The 24,793-nt window shown below is 45.2% G+C and overlaps 1 protein-coding gene across 2 annotated transcripts in view; it reads left to right on the forward strand.

Moving 5' to 3' along the window:
- The window catches only part of mgat5 (alpha-1,6-mannosylglycoprotein 6-beta-N-acetylglucosaminyltransferase), a 92,984-nt gene extending 74,265 nt beyond the window's left edge, over positions 1-18,719 (forward strand). For both annotated transcript variants that reach the window (XM_071908443.2, XM_071908444.2), the window contains 6 exons: positions 9,591-9,740; positions 14,010-14,156; positions 14,300-14,416; positions 16,955-17,029; positions 17,721-17,878; positions 18,505-18,719. In XM_071908443.2, coding sequence (XP_071764544.1) covers positions 9,591-9,740; positions 14,010-14,156; positions 14,300-14,416; positions 16,955-17,029; positions 17,721-17,878; positions 18,505-18,703 — 846 coding nt within the window. In that variant the 3' untranslated portion in view covers positions 18,704-18,719. The remainder of the gene's footprint in view (positions 1-9,590; positions 9,741-14,009; positions 14,157-14,299; positions 14,417-16,954; positions 17,030-17,720; positions 17,879-18,504) is intronic.
- Positions 18,720-24,793: the final 6,074 nt, after the last annotated feature.

Genomic DNA, 24,793 nt, shown 5'->3' on the forward strand with positions numbered 1-24,793 from the left:
GAAGAGGCTTTTTCAATCGGAGGTGACAGCGAGCTTCTGGCTTGCTGAAGTGTCCTTGAGCAAGACGCCGAGGGCTCTATTTCTGGCGCTTGGTGGGGGGTTTGCGCCGGCGAAGTTGGGTGTTTTGGTGACACGCCCTGAACTTGACTGTGCCGAAGTGGGAGGAGAGGCACAGCAGGGGGGTGTGTCAGTAACGATCGTGCAAAAAAAAAAATTTGCATGGTGAAAGGGACAGCCGTGCTCGGTGCTATTTTTGTGGCTTTACCAAGCGCTGCGTCATGAACAGATCCTCTTCAAAGGCTTACCAACCCTTTTTGTGAATGATATGTTGGCCACTTTGACTTTGATATAAATCCCTCAAGGAGGAAAATATACGATACAACATTTTTCATTCTAACTACACATGTGGCTGTGGTTGATTGTCGTCCAACATAAAACTGTCAGTATGTGCCGTGACGTTAAGCAATGCTTTTCCTTGGACCAGAGCAACACAGCAAGCAAATGTGTTATCTCCTCCCAAGCTAATTCCTCTTGGGAGAAGCTTTTGTGGCGGAACCGCTCCAGACTTTTCTCTCCATCACCAAATTGTCAGAGCGCCGCAGAGCAGAGCGCACTGCATTTAAAGGGAAGGAAGAGAAGTGATTTGATTGGTCATGACTGACGCCAGCCCCTACCCTACTGATAATGTATTCCTCCTCATCCCACTGTGGGATTATGTACTATACATACAATGTCCCAGTGATGTTTCACATATCATGCCCTATTTTTACCATATTTCACCCATCACCTTCCACTGTGTGCTAATAAACCAAAAAAAACCTTAAAAATATACTTAAAAAAATGTCCACAAGTATCTGATCTACAATCAGTTTCACCTTTCAGTTTGAGCCAGGATTAACTCTGCTGCTCTGCGAGGCTTAATGTATAATGTGTTGTTATTTTGGAACAACAGCAGGTTTTTATTGAACCAGACTGTCCCAATTAAAAACGTCCTCTCAAGAGAGACCCGGCTAAGGATGTAGCATAAATAGCAAATGTATAAGTTGCAGACAAACAATATACAGCAATGTGCATATGCAAAAATAACAGAATACATAAGTGCTAACCCTAGCACCTGGTCAATGGTGTGAACAGACTGTAGAATGGTATAAAGTTCAAACTCTGACACCCATTTGATAAAATTTTGTCCTAGGGATTTTTGTTGTTGTCGATTTAGTATTGAACTGTATAGCTGTCTACACTGTACGATGGGAGATAATAGCGGTCATAGTGAAACCTATGATTACAGCTGGGATAATTTCAAGTGAATTAAATCCTAGTGAAATGAAACTATTCCTCATTTTGCCGCTGAACTCCGTCTAGAGGACCGGAGGCACCCGGCCGACCTGAAGGAAGAGCAGGGGGCCGGGCGCGAAACTGATACTGAGATCTCGGGATTAGAGGGCGAGACGGACCCTAATTATTTTGATGTCGAGGAGGCAGTGTGTCGGCGGTAAGACCCGAAAATAAAATGGCCAGACCACCTCTCTGGGAGCCCGTTTCCATAGCAACCCGCTTGGAGCGGTAGAAAGGCAGAGCGAGAGAGACTGTCTGCCTTCTCTCTCTCTCTCTCTCTCTCTCCCTCTGTCTCTCTCTCTCTCCCTCTCCAAACCAGCTCTTGGTTCCATGTCTGCTCATGGTTAGTTGGTAAGAATGATGTGCAGCACCGCCACTTCACCCAATAACAAGTATATCAAGAAGTATGCCACGTACCGAATAGCAAACCTTAGGATATAGTGTTTGTATTATGATATGAGTAACCTCACATTTTACCATAACAGACCAAAGGATACTAGTGAGAAAAAATATCTCTAAAAATCCTTCTCTAACTCGTCTGCTTCTCTTTATCTACATCTCCTCCTCTGTGATTGGTATGGATTTAATAAGGGAATCAGTAAGGGATAATCGCTTTTACCTGGATTCACCTAGTCAGTATATCAGAGAAGCATTTGATGAGAGAGAGAAGGGAACATGGAGAAAGGTGAGAATGAGAGTAGGATGTGTGGAGAGACGGAGAGAGAGAGAGCTGCAGGCCATTTGGCTGCACATCAGAGGACATGGTGGAGAGAGAGAGACAAATCAAACTGAGCTGACAGGAACACACACACACACACACACACACAGAGCTGGCATATGCAGAGCAGTAAGGGCGACCATCCCACACTCTTACACCTGCAGGCCACAAACAAACTTCCACAGGCTAGTGTGTATCATCCCCATTCATATGAACATGCCGAGATAGTACCAATGCTAGCAGTTGTGTAGTTGGATTCGAGTCACAATTGTAATTGGTTGAGACTTGACTTGATGCACGAAGAGAAGACATGAGACTTGACTTGGGTTCTGGTGACTTGGGACTTGACTTTGACTTGTACTTTGATGACTTGAAAAGGTTTCTAAAGTCTTGAGAAAGATCTTGTGTTTGTGTAAATGACTTAGATTGAAAGTGATGAGATTTGTTCCAGCAGACAACTGAATTTAAATTATTTTTTCTGAATTTGTATGGAATGATTGAATTTATTGAAGTTGAAACTGATTCTAGAAATCAAACTCATGATGCTCTTACCAAGTTTTTATCCTATTAAAACCATATTGCATTGAAAAGTTCTAGATATTTAGTTTTCTTTAAGATATTCAATTGATACTGGACTCTTGATTTGTTCTGACTTGACTTGCTGTTCTACATTTAGACTTGAGACTTGACATTAATGACTTGGACTTGACTTGGTAATCTACATTTAGACTTCGGACTTGACTTGAGACTTGTGCCTCAAGGCTTGAGACTGACTTGGGACTCAAGTGGACTTGCTCACACCTCTGTTATATAATAGTCTGTTATTTATCATTTCTGATCTGATGTAGCTCTCTAATGCCATCAAACCAGCGTGAATACCAATAGAGAAACCCGGCTCGCATGTTAGTGGAAAGAGGCGCGGGTTAGAGTGGGAAGTACTATTGAGGTTATCACATTTACACCTCATATCACAGATGTTCCACTGAATTAGACCCACACTTTCAGAAGGTGTTGGATGGTAATGCTTTTCTCAGTAAAACATTACAGTGATATTCCTAGTAATGAGCGGTATAACAAATTCCATTTCAAAAATTTCCACTTTTCTTGTCACGCTCTCTAAATATCAGATTGAAGTTGAATCATCCAAAAACTATAACCCACCCCAATCCCCCAGTTCATTTTTTTCATAATTAGTCATCATCCCTTCTTGGCACGGACAAGTCTAGCCTAGTTGCAAAATGACAGAAATGTTCACTCTCTTTTATTGAGCAAAAAGATGACAAGAGCATTGGTTATGAATGCTGTTTTGGTTTCGATCCCATCCCTGCTTACATTAAATTGACCAAGGACCTACATTACTCCTAGGTTTGCACTCATTTGTGGTAATTAGGCTTGAAATTATATGGACTCCTCCCACATGCGCTTGTTTTGTTCGCGGCACACTCCACTAAGTAGACTTTTGGATGTACGGAGACGCCGTTAAGATTCCCCCTGGTGTTGTTAGCTTCCGTGTACACGGCACAAAGCTTTTAATTGCGCCCAATGAAGCGTGCGACATTACAGGTGTCGCCATCGCCGCAGGACAGAGGGATATTACAGTCGGGGCATGTGTTCTTTCATTTATTTTTCTTGTACTTGGGAGAAACCTGGAAAATTGCTCAGGGCTCCACCGGCTCATGTGTGTGCTTCGGTCTCGCAGCGTCGTCTCTGACTCTTTCCTCGTCTTTCTCCTCGTGTGTCTCTCTCTCTCTTCTTCCACCTTTCTCTCTATGTTCTTTCTTGTTCTGACTTTTCATTCCTTTCATTCCTCCTTCCTCACTCACTCTCACACACACAGACCAGCTCCTCGAGTATCTGACAGCCAAGCTACATGCTCTGGCCGGCCACCAAACTCCAATAGGTTCTACACCATTACAGCTAATGGGACGTGGCCGGGCATGGACACAAATAGCATCACCTGACTGCACTCCAGCATACTTATGGATACTGCTGGCACCCCAAATTCCCCCTGGGGATTATGGGGATTACTAAAGTATCTATCTATCTGGCTGTCTATCAGCTTTTACATCTATCCAACTACGTTACATCTGTCTGTCTAGCGAACCTGTAGACCTGTCTCTCTACCTATACATCTATCTGTCTAGCTGTCTTTCTAAGTGTGTCTGTCTTTTGCGTAGAACTCTGAGCATTCTCTGTCTGCCATGTATAGCATGTATAGTAGGATCTGTGTGTGTATGTGTGTGTGTGGTCGGGGGGGTGGGTGGGTGTGTGGGTGTCAGGGGTTGTACGGGAAAATGATTTTTCCTTCCTCTGCGAAGGAAGGACCAGTGGATTTTTGTCCTCGCTGCCATGCTTCTAGTTTAGCAGCGCCAGAGACTGTAAATTTGAAATCATTTCAGATGGGAGGACGATCTGAGGTGCGTTTGATGTGTGATGTTGAAGGCGGTTTCAGGGTCGAGTAAGTCGAACCAAGTGCACCTGTCTGAATCCTGATGAGGCTTTCCTTAGCCAAGGCTCTCCTCCGCTCTTGATGTTACCTGCAGTAGACTTGACGAGTATAGAAATACCATAAGGATGTTTTAGGTTTTAAACTAGTTTAGTGACATTGAGGTTAAGAATCTCTTTTTGCAGACCGGCAACATGCAGCAATGTATAACATCAAAACACAATCAGTATCACATAAAAGAGAGAACACAAGGAATACAATGCTTACGTCCGATACAGTGTTGAGGTGTGAAGTGAGAGATGAAGTTGATTGCTTCAGATGGAAACATGCGATAAAGTAGAGATTAAGCTATTCCAGCCCCCGTGTCTTGACATCGCTACCTGTCACGCTAAAGCGCTGAAACATCAGAATCGGCTCTCAGCCCCGGAGCTCTGCCTCTATAGGAACACACAGAGTTGAATAACAAAAGAGAAAAACCACGCTGTGCACTCTCATCCCCAGCTCGTTTGTTCCCAGCCAAACCACAGATTAGAAAACGGGTAGTTCTGTTCCTCGCTGCTGATTGGCTGAGCCGCACTGTAGAATACCTGATAAACACACACCTTTGATCCCGTAACGGTAAATCTGAATATTAATTAACAAAGAAATTAACTGAAAATCACTACTCATGCCAGGATTTAAGTGTCGCTTAGAAACCATGTTTAGCTACTATTCAAGACTTTTATTGCTTGGCAGAAAAATAACATTCAATTATTATTTCATTGCTATTGATTAAAGTGGTAATCATCAAAATCCAGGAAAGAGACGCCAGGTGTTTAGAACAGCAAATGGAAAAGCTTTATGAACTGGGTATAGGAATCACTATTATGTTATATCAATCGGTGACAGTAGACATATATTTATAGGAAAATGTTACTTCTGGACTGTTTCTTTGTAATACTAGCAGACATAAAGAGCGGGTCAGCTGTGTATCTGTACCTGCTCGGCCTCGCCGTGCGTCTCGCGCCCGCGTCTCTCCGCCAGCAGGCCTTCCTCCCCGGACGCCCATCGCTCAGCCCTCTCCCTCTGTCGGCGGAAAGCAGCCGCCGCCTCTCCTGTTTCCTCTCCTGGCCGGGGTTTACAAATTCCCTCTGATTTACAAGGTCATAAAACTCCCCCTCCTCCTCCTCCTCCTCCTCCTCCTCCTCCTCACACATTTCAATCAAGCTCTCCAGCTGAAGCAACGATTTTATAAACCTCCCCCCGCCTCCCGAGAGCACGGGCTCCTGTACAAGGCCGCCGCAATTGATCTGCTTCCTGGTTTCAAATCACATATTGAAACACACACACATCTACATGTACACACACCCGCATACGGTACTGACACACGCGGGCTATCCGGGGGAAAAAGCAAACTCTCTTGCAATGTTATCCGTCTCTCTTCATGCCTGCGAGCATTACTAAGTGACGAAGTGTTCTTTCGACAGCAGAGAAAGGCTTATGTATGAAAGCTGCCATAATATCATTACAAGAAGGAAAGGCGAGGAAAATTCCAACGTAGATAGTTTAGATGTCGTTCAGCGGGGATCTAAAAATGCGCGTGTGCTTTGCTTTTTCCCACCTATCTTGCCTCTCTGTTTGTGTCTGTGGTTGTCTTGTGTGTGTGTGTGTGTGCAAGTGAGAAGCAGGCCATGCTCCAGAGAGCATCAGGCTAGTGATGTCCTCTGACTGTAAAGCTTTGTTTAGGGACTGCCTGGGAGGGTCATGGCACACACACACACACACACACGGTCACAATACACACACATCATACACATCCTGCTGCCTTTGGAGATCTTATGACACTCAGTAGCGTTTGTGTTTTTTCACCACAGTCACATTCAAGTCACATGCTTCTCTGTTAACAAACCATTCCCAGCATCATAATACATATCAAATTAATGTCTGCTTTCATGCGATCATCATCATCATCATCTTATATCATTGATACCATTGATGTCATCAGTGGGGTCATTGGGGTTTTAGCCTGACCCATAGAAAGGTAAATACTGACAAATATCAACATTAGTTATATTTACTAACTCTTCTCTGCCTGGTACAGAGTGTGAATGTACAAGTTGTCAGCTGATGAAATTGGCAGAACTAATCTTTTTCTGGCCTTATTATGTATGACCTTGTCTAGATTTGTGTGTGTGTGTGTGTGTGTGTGTGTGTGTGTGTGTGTGTGCCAGTGTGCATCATTTTACCTCTGCATCTCCTAATACTTACCAATAACCTTCCTCTAACAATCCCTCCATACAAACACACAGACACACACACACACAGGTCCTGTGCTCAGCTCTCTTGAGTGAAAGGATTACAGGGTTGTGATTTCACCTTCTAATTAGGACTCCGCCACACACACACACACACACACACACACACACACACACACACACACACACACAGGGCTGCTTTAGTTACAGCAGGCTGGCTGGAGGCATCTGATAGCCAGGCCTCCAGGGGCACCGACGAGCGGCTACCTGGAATTCAAGCTCCACAAGGAGACACTGAGGCAGACACACACACACACACACACACACTGAAAGGAGAAAATTCTGGAAAACAGGCTTCCCAGAAAGGTCCGGAGGCAGAAACAGTTTCAAAAGCAGGTTGTGTGTGGGAGTTGCTTTGTGTGTAAATTCGAAACATGTAGCCTTATACAATAATGAGGCTATGTTGCCCCATGAGTGTTGCTCAGCAGAGAGAGTATTGGAAATCAGTAATATTCCTGTGTGTGTGTGTGAATGTGCCTTTGCAGTATCCTGTCATTACGGAGGAAATGGCTAGCTTTCATCTTTACTGCCTCCCTGAATAGCTCAGCTTGAAGAGGCGTGCGTGGCGCATGACATGCGGGCCTGTCTGTAGCAGGTACAGGACAAGATGAAAAAGACAAATGTTGCACCACAGTTCAGCAGCACCCCTGGGGGCTTTTTTTGTGTGTGTGCAAGTTTGCAGGGTTATACACGGTCTTTGATTTTTAAAAATCAAAGACCTGCTGTGACAGTCCCAGTAGTGGGGATGATCAAAGGCTTTGTATTATGCAAGTAAATATGCTTGCGTACATATTGATAAAAATGAGTGTTGTTTTTTTGATATAAGTCCATATGGTGTTTCTACAGGTGTTTGTCTAAAGTAGCGGTGTTGTACTGTACATTGAATTAATATTAGTAATACACTTTATTTATTTAGCAGTTATCTAAAAGCAGTGTGTGTTTTACAAAAAGGCACAAAAACATGGAAACATAAATGTAATAAGTAGATAAGAATTGGGACGTACATTCAGAAAGAAAAGTACATTCAGAAAGAAAAGTAATAAAACCATAAGAATAACGCAACATAAAACATTAGCAAACTCCCATGCTATATAAAAGCATGTCTCTATAAGTGTGTTTTAGGAACTGGACTGCAGTTCCTCTATTTAACACTCTGTAAACCTGACTGTTTGCTAAATGTAATGTGTCTACCCTCAAATTTCATTCAATGTCAGAGTGTCCTTCCAGAAAATAGCGTGTTTGACATTATTTCCGTCCGTCTTGCGTAGCGGTGACTGTTGAACAATCACACGTACTCTCCGGAATTGAATTCATACCGTTTCTGGACCAATTCTCCACAAGAGCAGCAGTTATTACCCAAGTAGATTTATTTCTTCCTCCTCCCTGCCCCATTTTCATTATTTGGATTATGAGGATATTGCCATTGGAGAAGTAAGGTCAGATACCGCACCTTGTTCCTTTTGAGCGAGGTGTGCCAGGTAAGATCAGCAGAGAAATTTAATCAGGATGTCTCGCTAGATGGATAAATACACCAAGATTGGTGTTTTGTTCATCTGTGGAGATTACGGGGCTCGCTTTATTGCGTGATGCTGATATTTTGATCCTGTTTGAGGCAGTTCGTTTCCATCAGCACAGTTTAATTAAGTTCCAGAACTTTAATAAATAAAACTAATTGTGGGATATGTGATTGTCGTTTCTCCCTTTCCTACTTTTACCTTTGACCTCGACCACCATATATTCAGATGGGTAGCATTACCTTTGTAATAGAAGTAGGTTAGACTTTATTTTTGCAAGTTGCATAGGCATTGTTAGAATGCTTTATCATCCCTTTTGATCAAGGACACTGTGGATCAGGTAGACTTTGGTAACAATAGCAGGCAATTGTGCACACTGATGCTCTTCATAGGATGCTATTTTTGGCTCCGTCTGCCATTGTGGCCAGATGGTCAGTCAGGTAGCTCGAACAAAAGTTCACCGGGCCACGCAACAAAGTAATGATACTGATCCACATTCATAAAACAAATGAAGCTCGCGGCAGTTCAGGCAGGACACGTACGTAATTCGGACGCAGAGGCCGACCGTCAGCTGATCCAAGCAAGCACCAATCACGTCTGGACACTTCAGCAAGCTGTCGGCTCCTCATCGTTCCCTGCGGTTTCCACCTGCCACGCACTGCTGTTACTGGTGGAGCCCCAGCCTTCTCCTTATCATTAATCAATATACTGGGATTGTAAGGCTCTGTGGGTTTATATATTCAATATCTCAATATTTGTGTCTGCTGGGCTGTGTTCCCTATACCCTATAGTGGGTTGATGGTGTTCCTCCATGAAATCTTCAGCATGCTGCTTGGATTCTTACTGTGAGCCCTAGAGAGCAGAACCTGCACTGCCAAATACAACTGTACAACCATTTGAGCAATAAATGGTTCTTCAGTGTTCCTGACTGAAGAGTTCCAGGATGCTACAGTAGATTGCAGTTTATTGAAATTTGTTAACATCTGAATTTCACTCAGTTGTTCAAAACATGTACATGACTCCAGTCTCCAAAATTTTAGTATTAAATACCCTGCAGACTCCATGGCACAGGACTAGACACCACTGGCTTAGAGGGAACATTGATAATAACCGAAAGGCTTTTTACAAAATCAGTTTTACTTGTGTGCCAGCAGTCATTTTGTAAGATTAGGTGTCATTTTGGAAATTCCTCAATTCCTGTCAGGGAAGGGATCTGTTTCAGTGAAGCTGAAGGAAGACTAAATCTTGCAGCTGTTTTGTTCTTCTCTCCCTGTGTGTCACAGGACAAGAAGAAATACCTGGACATCATCCACAGCTACACGGAGGTCCACGGCACCGTGCACGGCACCAGCACCGTGCACCTGCCCAGCTACGTCAAGAACCACGGCATCCTGAGCGGCCGGGACCTGCAGTTCCTCCTCCGAGAGACCAAGGTGAGTAGATGGATATGAAAGCCGCAGAGCGAACTCCCACACTTTTCCTTTGACATTCTTTCAATTCTTTATAGATTAGAACTCGCCTTCTCTGCAGACTGTTTTTTTTCCAAGTCCCAAGGTGTTGAAATCTGCTCGGAGCATTCCAGCAACGGGTTGTTTGTGAATTCTTTTGAAAGAAGCCATTCCGGTCGCAATCAAATGAAGAGGGCAGCACAAGACGGCTCATTTGCAGTCATCAAACGTTCAAGATTTAAGTTTTTAAACACAATTCAATTCATAAACATTGTGGCCAATCGAGATGTTGGAAAAGCAGAAATACTACTAAAGAAGAGACGCTTGGGCGACAAAAGAGCGTCTCTTGATGTGAACAGAGGATAGATAGAGCCGATGGAGCCTCGAGCGGAGTGCCTGTAGTTCCCCCGAGCCTGTCCTCGGTCCAACCCTCCGCTGAAGCACTTCTCCATTCATGTCGTGACTTGTCCCCTCCTCTCACAACTCAACCACTCTCATTCACAAAGACAAGGACACAAGCAACAAAGGCCGTGCCCAGACTCGAGCGTACCGCGTGGAGGGAGCTCTCTGGAGGAGGCCACGGATCACTGTCAGCGGCTATACATTAAAAGAAACATCACTTTTTTTAAATTCATCTCAATGGCAAAAAGCGTGCCCTTAGGTAGCACTTCATGGAAGAACTGGCATATGGCCCTGGATAGGTTCTTGTGAATATGAAGCTCCAGCAGCTAGAAACCAAGAAGAAGAAGAGGAAAAGCCTCCAACCCTAGATGCCAAGAGCCTAACTTTGAGCACTTGTAGAATGAGTGTTGAGCTTTTACACCCAAATTAGCTCTCAGATTTTCCATCTACTCCAGTTCATGAAATGCTTTAGCACTTCTCACCAAAGCAAAAAGACCAAACGCAAACAGACGAGGCTTGGTTCCAATGTGGCATTAACGACAATAAACGGTCCAATGATGTCAAACCAAGTCATTAATCAATGGACACATTTATTTAGGGACTGCTTTTCTCTCATGCTCACAGCAATAGGGGACAACAGTCCGCCAATGCAAATGGACCGGTCTTCATCCTCCTCCTCTGAAGAGGAAGAAGATGAAAGGGACGTTCGATTTCCTGAGCTTCTGAGACCAGGCGCTTTCCTGCCGGCCCGCTGGAAACACCAGCTTTGAAAGAGCAACCAGGGAGGGAGGAGATACAGACAGAGAGAGACACAGAGTCAGAGATGAGGAGCGATAAAGAGAGAGAGGGGATAGAAGAAGAAAGAGCGACGTGAAGCCAGAGTTGAGGCAGGATAGACCGTCAGAGAAGAGAGAGACTTCTGTATCTTCTCATTACTCGTGGTTGTGCGTGGAAACCCGGAGGGGAATGGCCAATTAAATCCCACAAAACCCAAGCATTTTAGCCCGTATTGTTGTTTAAGAGCTAACAAGGAAAACAGGAGGTGTTCCCGCCACGAGTTTTCCCCGCGCCGCTTAAACAACACATTTACTGTACCTGCAAACAGACTGCCGGAGCTAATTGGCCCCCTGGGGTTTCGCCGCCGACTCGGGTGTACAGTAAAAAAAAACATCTCTCTGCGTGGAGGCACTTCTCTGAAGAGGAATATGTCACCGCTTGACGACGCTGACATTTGATTTCCATCTCTGACAAAGTTTCCTGCGACGAGGCCCTGACAAGCCGCACTTTATCGGGGGGAAAGACGGTGTCAGTGATCAAACCGCCGATAGAGACGGAGAGATAGAGGTGCGACAACGCTTCCTGCATCGCGAGGCTGAGCGAGGCCAGACGACGCCGTTTCTCTCCCTTTTCTCTCTCCTCTGTCTGTCTGTCTGTCTGTCTCTTCCTCTCTCTAATTGCCGCTCACTTCCTCTGCCTCGCTTTCCGTCTATCACTTTCTCTCTCTCTCTCTCTCTCTCTGCCCCCGCTCCCATGAACCTGCACTGCATGGTTGTCTTTACTACAACTACTACTAGTAGGTATGAAGTGGAAGTTGTCCTTTTTTCCCTTTAAAGAAGTGAACAGATTTGAATCCTTCATTTGTCCGGTGTTAACTCGGAAAAATGTGGGAATGGCAACACTATTTAAAAAAAAAACCAATAGGACAAAACCTCAGTTATACTGGATTTGAGGTTTGAGACAGAACTCAATATCAGGAAAATGTTCCTGATATTTTGTCCATTCAGTGTGTTTCCACGCTGAAATCATTCACCTGAATCGGTGTACTTCATTCAAGGTCAGCTACATCATACATTTGTCCACCTTTTCCTTCATTCATCCATTTATTCATCCATCCATTCCTATCTTTGTTGTGTCCGACAGCTTCAGTACTGGCAGAGAACGTCTCTGTATGGCTTCACTGCTTTCCCTCCCAGCCATAGCAGCGCTCTCTCTCTCTCTCTCTCCCCTCCCCTCCGTCTTGCTCCCTATAAATAGTGGTTGACTGTTTCTCAGTGCTCAGGAGCTTCTGCAGACACACACACACACACACTCTCTCTCACACACACACACGAAGGAAGCGGTGTGCTTTGCTGCCACCTGTTGGCAGAGGGTTTATTGTAGTCGGACGTGTATTCACATATGAGCTGAAAGAGTTCGACCGAGTTAGATGGAAGTTTTGTTTATTTCTTAACCCGTCATAACTCAAAACACAAGTCTGATTTATTCCAGCGTCACAGATGTACGTGGTACAGCTTGGCATAATGTGTGTGTGTGTGTGTCAGAGAGAGAGAGTCAGTCCAGCAGTGTGAGGAGGACCTGAAGAAGCTTTCTGTTCTGTTCCTATGGGCACACACACATACACACACACACACACACACACACACACACACACACAAACAAACACACACACACACAGCCACTCACAGACTAGCCATTGTAGCGAGCTCAGGCCCTCCACTAAATGAGCACTGGCCCTAATTGTGCGCTCGCTCTCTCTCTCTCTCTCTCTCTCCCTCTCTCCCTCTCTCTCCCTCTCCCTCTCCCTCTCTCCCTGAGTCGTGCTCCTCGGACAAGCCTCCTCTGGTTGCGGCATGCTGCAACAGCCCCGCAAATATTTGCTTTGCCCATCTGGAAGAATGAACTTGTTATTAGAGCCCCCTTCCCTCCTCCGTATATAGGCCACTGTATATGTGAGTGTGAGTGTGTGTTTGGGTGTGTTAGAGTACGTATGTGTGTGCAAAATTAGTCATTTAAAAGTAAACCTGTGCACAGTATTACTGCCACGTATACATTTCTTACAGACAGGTTAAAACATTGATTGTCTCTGTAGTACTTTTGCAGAGCATTAATGCGGTCTCTCTAATTGTGTATGTGTGTGTGTGTGAGCACCATGCTGCATGTAGCCTGTCATTACTGTCCCAGGTACCATGTGTTTCCACTTCCCAAACGGCCGAGGTGCTCCCTCTTCACCAAACATTTGCTGGCCTGTGAAACGGTTAAACCCCAATAAACCCATGGTGCGATGTGGAGCAGAGAGGGAAGGCAGTCTTCGGGCATTTTCACACTATTCTGTTTTGTTTCTTTTTTTAAGAGAAAAAGCGCTGCCTCGACTGCATTTTGTGCTGATAATGAAAAGGGAGTTTGTTTCCATAAGGGCGAGCTGCAGTCGCTGCTACTATCAGCAAACGCACAGCAGAAACTCCCACAGCACTCTTGCCTCTTTATGATCAGAGTAACAGCTGATACCGGCTTTTCTACCGCTACTTTCTCCATTTTCAAAACGAAACTTTCAGCTGCCTACAAACCGTGAAACCCCACCTCTTCTCTTCCTTGCGATGGGTCAGCGCACACAAAAAAAAAGCGGTCCAGGTTCTCTAAACACAAAACTGAACTTTTCTCTTACTTTCATTCCTAAATCCCCAACACTGCATGCAAGCAATAGTGAGAAAGTCAAGAGTCAGGGCCGCAGTGCAGTCGCACTATTCCCGTGGAGCTAGAGCGATCATGTGGAGAAGTGCTTGGAAAAGAAATGAAGGAAATAAGGGCTGAGGAGAGCAGCGGAGGGGATTTTTTCTGAAATTCAAAATCAGAGCATAATAGAGTGAATAGAGGTGAGAGATATTCAAGATGTGATTCAGCAGGCAGAGTCGGACGTGAAGTTGGAGTGTGAATTTTCTCCGTCACCTGAATGTACACAACCTCTAGAACTACATGCATGAACTTGCCATCGAGTTTACAGCGATTTCAAAGCGTGACTGAACTGAGAATGTCTAAAACCAGTTGGTGGCTCTTGTTGTTTCCTCTCCAACACAGCTGTTTGTGGGCCTGTCCTTCCCCTATGAGGGTCCCGCCCCCCTGGAGGCCATAGCCAACGGCTGCGCCTTCCTCAACCCCAAGTTCACCCCGCCCAAGAGCAGCAAGAACACCGACTTCTTCAAGGGCAAGCCCACTCTGAGAGAGGTGAGAGGGGGGGGCAGAGCTGCCGGGAGCCGCCCAGGAGCTTTCACTGTGCTGCTGCAGACTGTTTTATTCAAGAAATGACTCTGTTTAGACCTGACCTCTCCTCTCCTCTCCTCTCCTCTCCTCTCCTCCCCTCTCTACAGCTGACTTCTCAACACCCGTATGCTGAGGTGTACATCGGTCAGCCCCACGTTTGGACGGTGGACATTGAAAACCCTGCCGAGGTGGAGAGGGCCATCCGCTCCATCCTCAGCCAGAAGGTAACCCCATGACACCTGAATTAACATGTTTCCCGGGTGATAAGATAAGATAAGACGCCTCTCCAATCCGCATATAGCAACTACAGATACGTAAATAAACTTTGGTTCATGGAGCCAACCAAAGTGCATTCAAATCAATCATACTCGAGGATGGGGAACAAGCAAGATGAGGTATTTACTGACATAAATATTACCAGAGACGGTGACTGACAGTGAACCTGAGTTTTGGAGAGGGAAAGAGAAATATGATTTTAATGGGTCAGTTCATCAGTCTTTTATTTATTTTATTAACTACATTAGTCCCACTGACACTAAGAAGCCACAAAAGCAGCCTTAAGACAAACAAAGGCAAAATGGAGTCAAATTCACATAAAATGCAAAACAAAGTAAAATCCTCTTTAAAGACACTTGTCCAATATGAGACCAGGAAGTTCACGGTGTCAAACCTATTCAAATCTTGACTAAACAAAGTACAGACAGCTCCTCACCGAGTCTGACACAAAATCCCTCATTATCCGTTTAAACTCGCAGAGAGACAGCAGCTCTTTCAACTAAATCATTTTGCATGTCGAGGCAGCAGAATACATCAAGGCACTTTTGCCTAATTCACATCTGACCTTAGGGACTGATAACAAGTGCGTCTGGTCTTCACCGCTGCACCACGTCTGCAGACGGCCACGCCTGAATTCATATCACTCTGATGCCTGAGCGCTAAGCAGCTGTCTGCGCACCGACGGCTGGCCGCCCGCAGAGATGACACACACACACAAGCTGGGGTTGTGTTTTGATGCAAATTAGAATGCATCGAATTTCCCTAATATCGCAAAAAAGTTTTGATGCTTGATTGAGGCAGAAATGTTTTTGTAGATATAGAAATAATGGGAGAAATAGCGATGAAACCACATTTCCTGGATAATGACAATTTTTGAATTGAGTAGTGTGGAGGAAATTACACTATTATACTATTCTATATGTCTTTAATATCTGTACTGTACACTCTTTGTATTATTATGAGAGCTCATCTCTGTGTGGAAATGTACAAACTGCTGATCAGCACATCTCTCATGCCTTTGACCTGACCTGAGACAGATAAGACAGTGGCTAGTTGAATTGGTCCTTGTTTGCACTGGAAATCTTTCATCTCCGGAACCTGGCCATTCTATTTATCACGTATCAAGCATGATACCATCTCTCAGTTGAATGCTGTCTCTGTCTTCAGTAATTTTCCATTCTCCACCAGTTTGAGATAAACAAAGGTTCTGACCAGAGAAGGCCTTGAGTGTCCGGTTGGAACTGGATTTTGTCTTGCACAGATGCACCTTAATTGTAGAATGTTTCAAGTATAAGAATGTGCCGGACTTCTCATGACTCGGCTGTTTCTACTACATGATTATAAGAAGGGTGGACAAAGCTCATTGTTTCGCTCTTTGTCTCACACACTCGTTGGGTGGGCATTGCGTCTTGCTTGGAAGCAATAAAGATAACAGAAGGACAACTTCTCATCTCCAAGTCTCTTTATTACAGAAAACTTCCACCACAATTAGTATACTGAATGAAACCAATATTGAATGAATACATTTTTCTGGAGGATGTGTTTTTATATTTGACATTTGACAATGATGTAATTGATTAGTATTGGTTACCATTCTTTTGTGTCAGCTAATGTTGGTCATATCAACTTATGTACACTATTATGTATCACTATTTATTGCGAAATTTCTTTTTTGTCAAAATAATTTTCCGCTTTCCGTGAGTGGAAAAACTTTTTGTTGTGATATTGGGGAAAATTAGGTTGAATTTTGCCGTTTCCATTCCCATTTCTAATCGGATACGTCATAATTCTCCCCAAAAATGGGACGGAAACCCAGCCAGAGAGGAGGAGAAAGTGAGGGGGGAAAAGAAAGAAAGAGAGAGAGAGAGAGATCCCTTTCCTCCTCCCCGTCCGGAGCCCATGCATATTTAACGTCCGGGGCCCGGACCTCGTGTCGTGTTGTGCTCCGCCGAGCGGGCCGGCACAATGGGTTTGTTCATCGGACAAGCCTGCTGAGCCTCATATGCTTTGTGAGCCGCGGCGGGCTGCAGCCTACCAGGCTCCGGCTTGGCTTTCACACCCTCCCTCCCTCCTCGCCCTCCTCGCCCTCCTCGCCCTCCTCGCCGCGCAAAGATCTCCAGAAAGCGCCGACCGGCTCGGCGCGCAAACAATGGGCTCGGTTGTCGGCCCATCCCGTTTGAAGTTCTCCCTCCGCACATGAGAGTCTTTTTGGAGGAGAGCCGGGCTGACGAGACTCCAAAGACACTGGTACAGAGAGCAGACAGCGGGCTAACGTTTCAGCAGGGCCGAGGAGCTATGAGTGTGCGCCTTCATGTACACACACACACACACACACACAGAAACAAGCTCACGACTGCCTCTGTTCAGACACACACACTGGCTTCTTGAATATATGAAGCATGCAATCGTGGCCTCTGACTCTTCACTGACCACTCTGTCTGTGTGTGTGTGTGTGTGTGTGTGTGTGTGTGTGTGTGTGCGATCAGACTGAGCCCTACCTGCCCTATGAGTTCACCTGCGAGGGGATGCTGCAGCGAGTCAACGCCTTCATCGAGAACCAGGTACCAGCTGCACATTATCAATCTGTAACTGTAGTGAGAAATGCCTCTTGTGAAATAATGTGTATTCTAATAGTTAATCAAATAAACCAGCCTGAAAAAAGCACAAAAATCTATCCAAGTATCAAAGTTCACCATCCTGTGTGTTTGGCCATGAAAGTGGGTCATGACGCGGGTTGACTCCGTTTTCTTTTAAGGGATACGTACCAAATCTGTGGAGAACCACGCCAGGTTAAGTGTTCCGTTTCCCCAACTGGAACCACTGATAGCACTTGCAAGGGGCTTATCAGAGTCTATTAGAGCTTATCAGAGTCTATTAAGTTCTACTGAGACGTGATGATCGCTGAATGAGAACTAAACCCAAACCCCCTCAGGATGACTTCAAAGGGGCACGAAGCAATCTGTGACTTGTATCGACATCTATCGGCGGCCGGTGGGAATCGCAGCGGCATGGATGGCAGCCTGTGTTGGACAGAAATAGAAATAGAAAAGCGATATTTTCACTCTAGAACAAGATGTATTATGGTCATTTAGTGCGATAGGGCAGGGAAAATCTGACTTCATTCAGTTTCCGACCAAAGACCTTTCAGTTTATAGTGGGTGTGTCGGCAGACGGGACTCGGTCTTCGGACCTGGATTACATCACGTAGCGGTGTTTTGAGTCATGTTGTGTCGTCTCATGTGGTGTCCTCAGGACTTCTGCCACGGCCAGGTGATGTGGCCGCCGCTCAGCGCTCTGCAGGTCAAGCTGGCCGATCCCGGCCGCTCCTGCAAGCAGGTGTGCCAGGAGGCCCAGCTCATCTGCGAGCCCTCCTTCTTCCAACACCTCAACAAGGACAAGGACCTGGCCAGGTGGGACACACACACACACACACACACACCAATAGCATGCCATTTCTGACAGTTCCTTAGTTGCTTTTAGTTAAGTCTGTAGTGATTTTTTTTTTTTCTAAAATGAATGTCATCCTCTAGGCAGCAGGTGGCGCCACAACACTGATATGAATTCATGCGCATGTCGTTCAGTGGTAATTTTAAATGAACTGCAGTCTGCAGTAGCAAGTTATGACCACTGGAGGGCCCACTTTGTTTTGCTTGGGATAAATGGGTCAAGAGGCTGATTAGCATTACATTAGGGGTGTGTGTGTGTGTCTGTGTGCATGCGCCTAAAACACTAAACTTCTCTCTGTCTCTTTCCCTGTCTCTCTCTTTTTAAGACTGTCTTTCTTTCTCTCTCTCTCTCACTCTCTCTCTATCTCTCTCTCTCTCTCTCTCTCTCTTTTTCTCAACATATTTTCTTTGTCTCTCTCCCTCTCAAATTCAAACTAGCTTTACTGGCAGAACAAGAAAATATGAAGCATAAAAACATACAAAAAAGCAATCAAAATGTTACAGTGGATGCTGTGCAACGGCAGTTCATCTCTCTCTCTCTCTCTCTCTCTCTCTCTCTCTCTCTCTCCCTCCCCCTCTCACTCCCTCAGGTTCGGTGTGGACTGTCAGACGGTGGAGTCGAGCGCCGACACAGTGGTGCCGGCGTACAGCGACACGCGCCGCCACTGCATCTTCCAGTCGGACCTGCTGCTGTTCAGCTGCGCCGGCGCCCACGCGTCACTGCGCCGCATCTGCCCCTGCCGTGACTACATGAAGGGCCAGGTGGCGCTCTGCAAAGGCTGCCTATAGCACGCACACACAGGCTGACGGGTTGGGGGGGTGGAGGGGGTGGAGCGGGTGGGGGGGGGCAAGGGAGGGGTCAAAGAATCGGGTGGGGTTGGGAGGTCAGAGGGCGGCCGGGCAGGCGCCCGGCGTGGCTCGGCGCAAGGAAGCTCGGAAGAAAACTTGGAAGTACAGCATGTGTGTGTGTGTGTATGACACGGACACGGAGGACGGCCAGGCCCTCGCGGTCGTGCACACACACACACACTCCACACACCCGCAACCCGCCCACCGGACTCCCGTCGGGGAAGCCGTTCGGACACCGGGGGAACAGACGGAGCTGTATTTATGGGACTGTTTGTATGTATCGCTGTTTGTTTTCCCCCCCCGCTGCTGGAAGTACGCAGCCGACCTGAGCGTCCGTCAACCTGCAGATTCACCAGTGGGGGGCGCTCCACGTTGTTTGTGTCCTGAAAGCGGAAACGTTAGAGCATAATGTCTGAATTACTTGAATCTAAAAAAACAAAACAAAAGGGAGTCGTCGCAGACTTGGAAATCGCAGTAACTCTCTGTGCTCTCTGCTGCCGCCGTCGGGACCGGTGGCCACCGGCGGTACTGCAGCACACAACGGACAACAAGGGACCAAGGAGCCAGTAGATTCAGACTAAAGTACCCATCCCTGCCCCCGAAACCCCCGACAACACCCCCCCGCCACCACCACCCCTCCATCCACCCCTCGTCAATGTCGGAACTCTTTAATCTTTGATCCTAGGTAGGTTTGCACTGGACTGGCATGCCTGAAGGCCCCCGAATCCCCACCACACACACACACACACACACACACACACATACAAAGGGGGGGCTTCGACGGACGGGCGGCCGAAAGAGAAAACCCAGTTTTACACTGTAACCGACGCGTTCCTCTACCGCTCGGCGCGGGCGGGGCGAGAGCGGACATGTAACGTAGATATCTAGATTTTTATTCCGGACGTTTTAGCGTCGCCCGACACTTAGACTTCTAAGCGGTCATCGTCTCCCCCCCCCCCACTACCCCCCCTCTCTCTTAAAAAGACAGCGACGTTCACCGCCACGGTAGCTTTCCTTGATTTTCCACGCGCTCATTCTAAACAGACATTCTTAACGTTTATTTAAAGAGGAAGCGAGCGTACAAAAGGCCAGTAAAGAATCGGAATCTTTGTTTTTTTAGTTCGTTCGGGTTTGTTTTGTTTTAATCGCACCGTCCTGTACTACGCACCATGAGGAGATCAGGGGGTTTAGGGCCATTTTCTGTAGCTAGGGCTGCCATAGATATATATATATATATACAGGGAGTCGACATGTCGTACGGTGTTGTGATGCCGTGTCGTAGATGCTAGGCCGTCACCGGTAACCGTAACGTGAGAACACCTAGACGCGTAGCAGCCGAAGATATTTTTCTCCGCAGAAACACCGATTACCGTTTAGAGGCGTTCGTCTGTCTTTATGTACACGAAGTAAACTTAAATAAAAACCCACCCAAACAGGTTCACGCGCATCTCCCATCTCGCGGACGTCAGTCAGCAGATCCGTACATACCAACGAAGAAAAAAAAACCCGCCGACTCGCATCTCCTCGTTTTTGGTCGTTCGGATAAATCGTTAGGATCTTAATTTGCCTGCAGAAGAAAAAAAAAAAGAAAACCGTTTTAAGATATAAAAAAATAAAAATAAAATTAGTAGTCCTTGTGGTGAATGAGAAAAAAAAATGCACTAAGTTAATCTATTTACAGAGGTTTAACAAGATGATATTAGTAACACTGTATATTGTTCATATGGGTTTTAAATTTGTTTTCCTTTTTTATTTATTTTGTATACAGATCTTTATCTCTGTGTTTTGCTGGAAACAAATCTTTTTTTGGTTCTTTTTTTAATTTATAGGAGGGGGGTGTCTACTATTTTTTTTTTTCTTTCCTTTTATAGATTTTATTTATGGAGAGTAATTTAAAAAAAAACAAAAAAACAAAAAGCGTGCTTATATTCAAGTGTGTGGCCCGAGAGGGAGATGTTTCGTCTGTTGCTGCTCAGCTGTCTGCAGTGATGAGAGGGGAAGAGGAGAATGCACAGTCATGTTCATTCATGATGTTCATAGAAAATCATATTCAATTTTTTTATTTTACACCCTTGACAACGTAATCCTTCACTTGTGTACGATACGCCGTTCAGATAAACTTGAGAATCCCTCCTGAAACTTGCCTTTTTTCACATAAATGCCACATAAAAAAAAAAAAAAAAAAAAAATACTAAAAATACTGCAATTTGATAGCAATAGTGATTTTAAAAAAAAGCCGTACCCCTCGCACCAGGTTTGGTTTTAAAGGTTTTTTTTTATTTTTTTTATAAGCAATTTAAAACTGTTCCCTGTGGTCTTTAAAAAATGTTTGTGAATCCAGCTATTTTAGTGTGTTTCAGCCTCTCAGTGTCTCCACTGTAAAGAACAGGCTGTTTTCCGGGGGAGAAATTGGGGAAGAAATGAGACTGGGACACGCTTCCCAACCCACCTGTCAAACTTGTGCACTTTCTTCTCAGTGACAAAAAAAAAGCAGTAACTGTGGGGAGGGAGATTCATATGTTCTGGAAAAGCTTTGGTACTGAAAACTGATGAAGAAGCTTCCACTGGAGCTCGAACATCAAACGCGTATCGCCGAGGGTCTGAGTTTAGCAAAGAGTCCGCTACGCCCCGCGCACCATGACACGCTCCTGCAGTGTAACATTATGGGAGAGTATTATGGTATGCAAGCACCGACACTATCCTTCCATGTGCTTTTTGCTTCATTCAGCACTTCGGTGATACACATGTTTACTTGCGTCCATTTATAGCCACAGGATTGGCAGTAGAAACGAAGCGTATTCTCCTGTTTTCCCTCTGGTCTCCGCCTCATCACTGCCGCCGAGCTCGACAGCAGCGGACAAACGCAGTACGCCTCATTTCATTGTGAAAGCCAGCAGGAGCCTCATACACAGTGCTTTGATTTCCGATCCCACTTTTCTCTGTTTGCACACGTAAATACAGACCGAATCTCGCCAATACCCACCTCTTCTTTCTCACTGTTGTCTTTGGGTTTTTTTGTCTTTGTGTTGTTGTTTTTTTATTTTGTACAACAGGCCAGTGATCTGCCGCCAAGTTAGCGTTTTAAAGAACATGATGTGCCTTTTCACGGTAAAGTTTAGGTCCGTTTGTGTCGTATCCGTCCGCAGGGCAACACGACGCCTGCTGTCAGGAAGCTGTTTTGAACCGACAGTCTGCTGTTGTGTCCCATAGATCAGGGTTTGGATCAGTTCACTTCCAATTCACTCAATTCAACATGTTAGCTTAAATCGCAGCTTACGTACTCACAGTAGAGCCTTCAATAGAGTCTTCAATTGTCAAGCTTTTTCACAGCTGTCTCAAGAAAATCCACTTGAACTGATCGAATTGATCCAAACCCTGATGTGGTACGTTCTGTTTAATTGGTTTGGATTTTGGATCAAAACTACAGTTAGCGTACTAGCCATCTGTTACTAGCTAACCATTAGCGATTTCAGGATTTAGGGTCGGAGGCTCAAAGCTGTTAAACTAAGTTTGAGTTTAGACAGATGTTCTTGGGTTTAGATTAGGCCAGGCTCAGGTGTTCAGGCCCGAGTCACACGCTACACTGTTGTTTCCTTGGTTACAGCTAACGTGTCTTACATGCCGGGGTTGGGGCTGGTTCGGTTCGATTCAGACTGGAAACCCAATCGGACACCGAGACCATGGCTTCAGTTATTTTTTCCAAGGATAGCAGGAAACATATAACACATTCATGACACGTTTTGCTGTTGTTTTGGATTATAATTATTCACAAAGCGACGTGTTTCTGTCTGAATTGAACAAATCAGCCCCGGCCCTGCGCCTTGCTGTCTAGAGCCTGTAGAGGGTCAAACCTGTTTCGGTGCGGCGACAAGCCTTATTCACTTTGTGTTAGTCAGGCTTATTCAAAGCATGCTGTCGACCCAGATTATCAAATGTTAGGCTTCCTTCTGCCAGCTATCAATGAGGGATCTTGAGTTTGAAGGAAGATTAGCGCTGGCTGGTCATTTTTTTTATGTTGAAATGTAAAATGGAACACCAGGCCGCGGGGAAAAGGCCGTGCAAAAGAAAAAGGTTTCCTCACCATATCTGTCTTTGATTTGTTAACCTCAGCATCGAATGTCTCCATTGTAAAACTTGCTACTCACGGCCATACGAACATGCATCAATCTCTTTGTTTTTCAATCTCGACTCGGTTTGAAGCTGTCAGTTAGCGTTCAGTGTCGGAAACACCGGAGCGATGATTGTGGTCCAAGCAATGAAAGGTAAATAACGAAATGACAACATTTTTGTTTTCACAGTCCTTGACAAGTAAGAGGGATATAACTTTATTTTTAAATAAACCTTTTTTCTGTGACAAAAGGCTCTCTGACTCTTTGTTCTAAAGTTCACTATACATTTGTTTTACATCACAGCAATACAGTTTTAGTATTTACACCAGCACAGAAATGTACAATCAGCGGGGCCAAGGAGCAACTTGAGTCCCACGGTTTATATGTGCTTGTGTGTGTGTGTGTGTGTGTGTGTGTGTCCATTTCCTTGTGGATAGTTTTCATAACCTACAGGATGAAAGTACCACATTTTGTATTCAAACAAAAATCCTTAAATGTGCAGTGAGCCAACAGACCTGTGACTGCATGCTTGTGTGTATGTGTTTGTGCACTAATGTTTATGTGCGTGCACGTCTATGTACGAGAGATTGTTTCACGATAGATCCCAGGTTAATTTTTCAATCCCCTCTCATGTGCCAAAATCCAGAACCCAAACAACAAAGCAACACATTCATGTGCCATATAAATTACAGTCTCAGTTACAACACAGTATGTACATTCAGTTCAGTTACAGTCACAGCAGCAAACACAAACCTTAGGAAAATACATGAATACTCTGTGTGGAAAAATGAGCACATCCCTCCTGTCCCTGTAATCTATGACAATCAAACTCCTGACAGCTAACACTCCACCTGATTAATACATGTATGTTCAACAGTCACCAGACGCTGGTCAGTCAGATTAAGGCTTTGGAGTTAAGAGGTGGCAGAGCGGGGAGGTAAAGGACTTATGGGATGGAGGAGCATCAGTGTGTTGATGGATCTAAAGCCCATTTCCAGACTTGGCATGTTGACCTGAAGGAAATGGACCATGCAAAGTCAAAGCAGTGTACTTCCTCTGTGTTTCTCAGTATGGTGCAATACTGTGGCGGCTTGTTTGGTGATATTAAGGAACTGTGCCGTACTGGAGATAGAAAAAACTTCAGGGTGAAACCAAAACACCATTAAAATGGAAAAGGAGTCTGCACCCCAGCCAATTAGGGTATAAAAAAAAAAATCCTGGTAAAAACGTTATTTCAATTTGTTCTTTTCGCTTTCAATGCACCCAAAATAATCATTAGCGCCTTGTGCCATTCAGCACAGCCAAACGTCTTTATTCATGACTTCAAAGGTAAAACCAAACCATCCACACGGCCTCTGAAGCATCTCACCTGAAGTGTTTCTTGTCTATTAAAGCCTAAAACAAACAGCAGCTCCAGATACAGGAGAGAGCACATATTGACTCTCTTAAACACATATCAAGAAGATAAATATTGACTTGTCTGTTGTCCAAAAAGCATCACAGCAATTTGTGAGATGTGACCGGTTTTAAAACCACAATCAGTATCCACGAGAATCAGGAATCACGTATAAAAACAGTAAAAGTAACAAGCCGAGCGAATGTTCAAAGACGCCTAGGCTCAAATTGTCTTGTAGCCTTTGAGATGGAATGGCAGATCGGACCGGAAGTGCAATCAGTTGACTATGGACATTCAATCCATTTAGATGTAAACCTTAGAGACAGGTTTGGTGAGCCAAGTGTGTATTCAGGGATGCATGCAGGTACACAGAGCGATGCCCAGCTCTTTTACTGGGAATTCAGACCCGCCCATCAGCCTGATTACCACAGGATGGTAGCGTTATGGTTTGCCCACTTCTCACCAGTACACTCCTCCTTCACTACCACTAGGCCACTGGTCTAACAATATTGCAGAATTTCAGCT

This window comes from Centroberyx gerrardi, chromosome 21 (genome assembly GCF_048128805.1).
Source record: "Centroberyx gerrardi isolate f3 chromosome 21, fCenGer3.hap1.cur.20231027, whole genome shotgun sequence".
NCBI lineage: Eukaryota > Metazoa > Chordata > Actinopteri > Beryciformes > Berycidae > Centroberyx > Centroberyx gerrardi.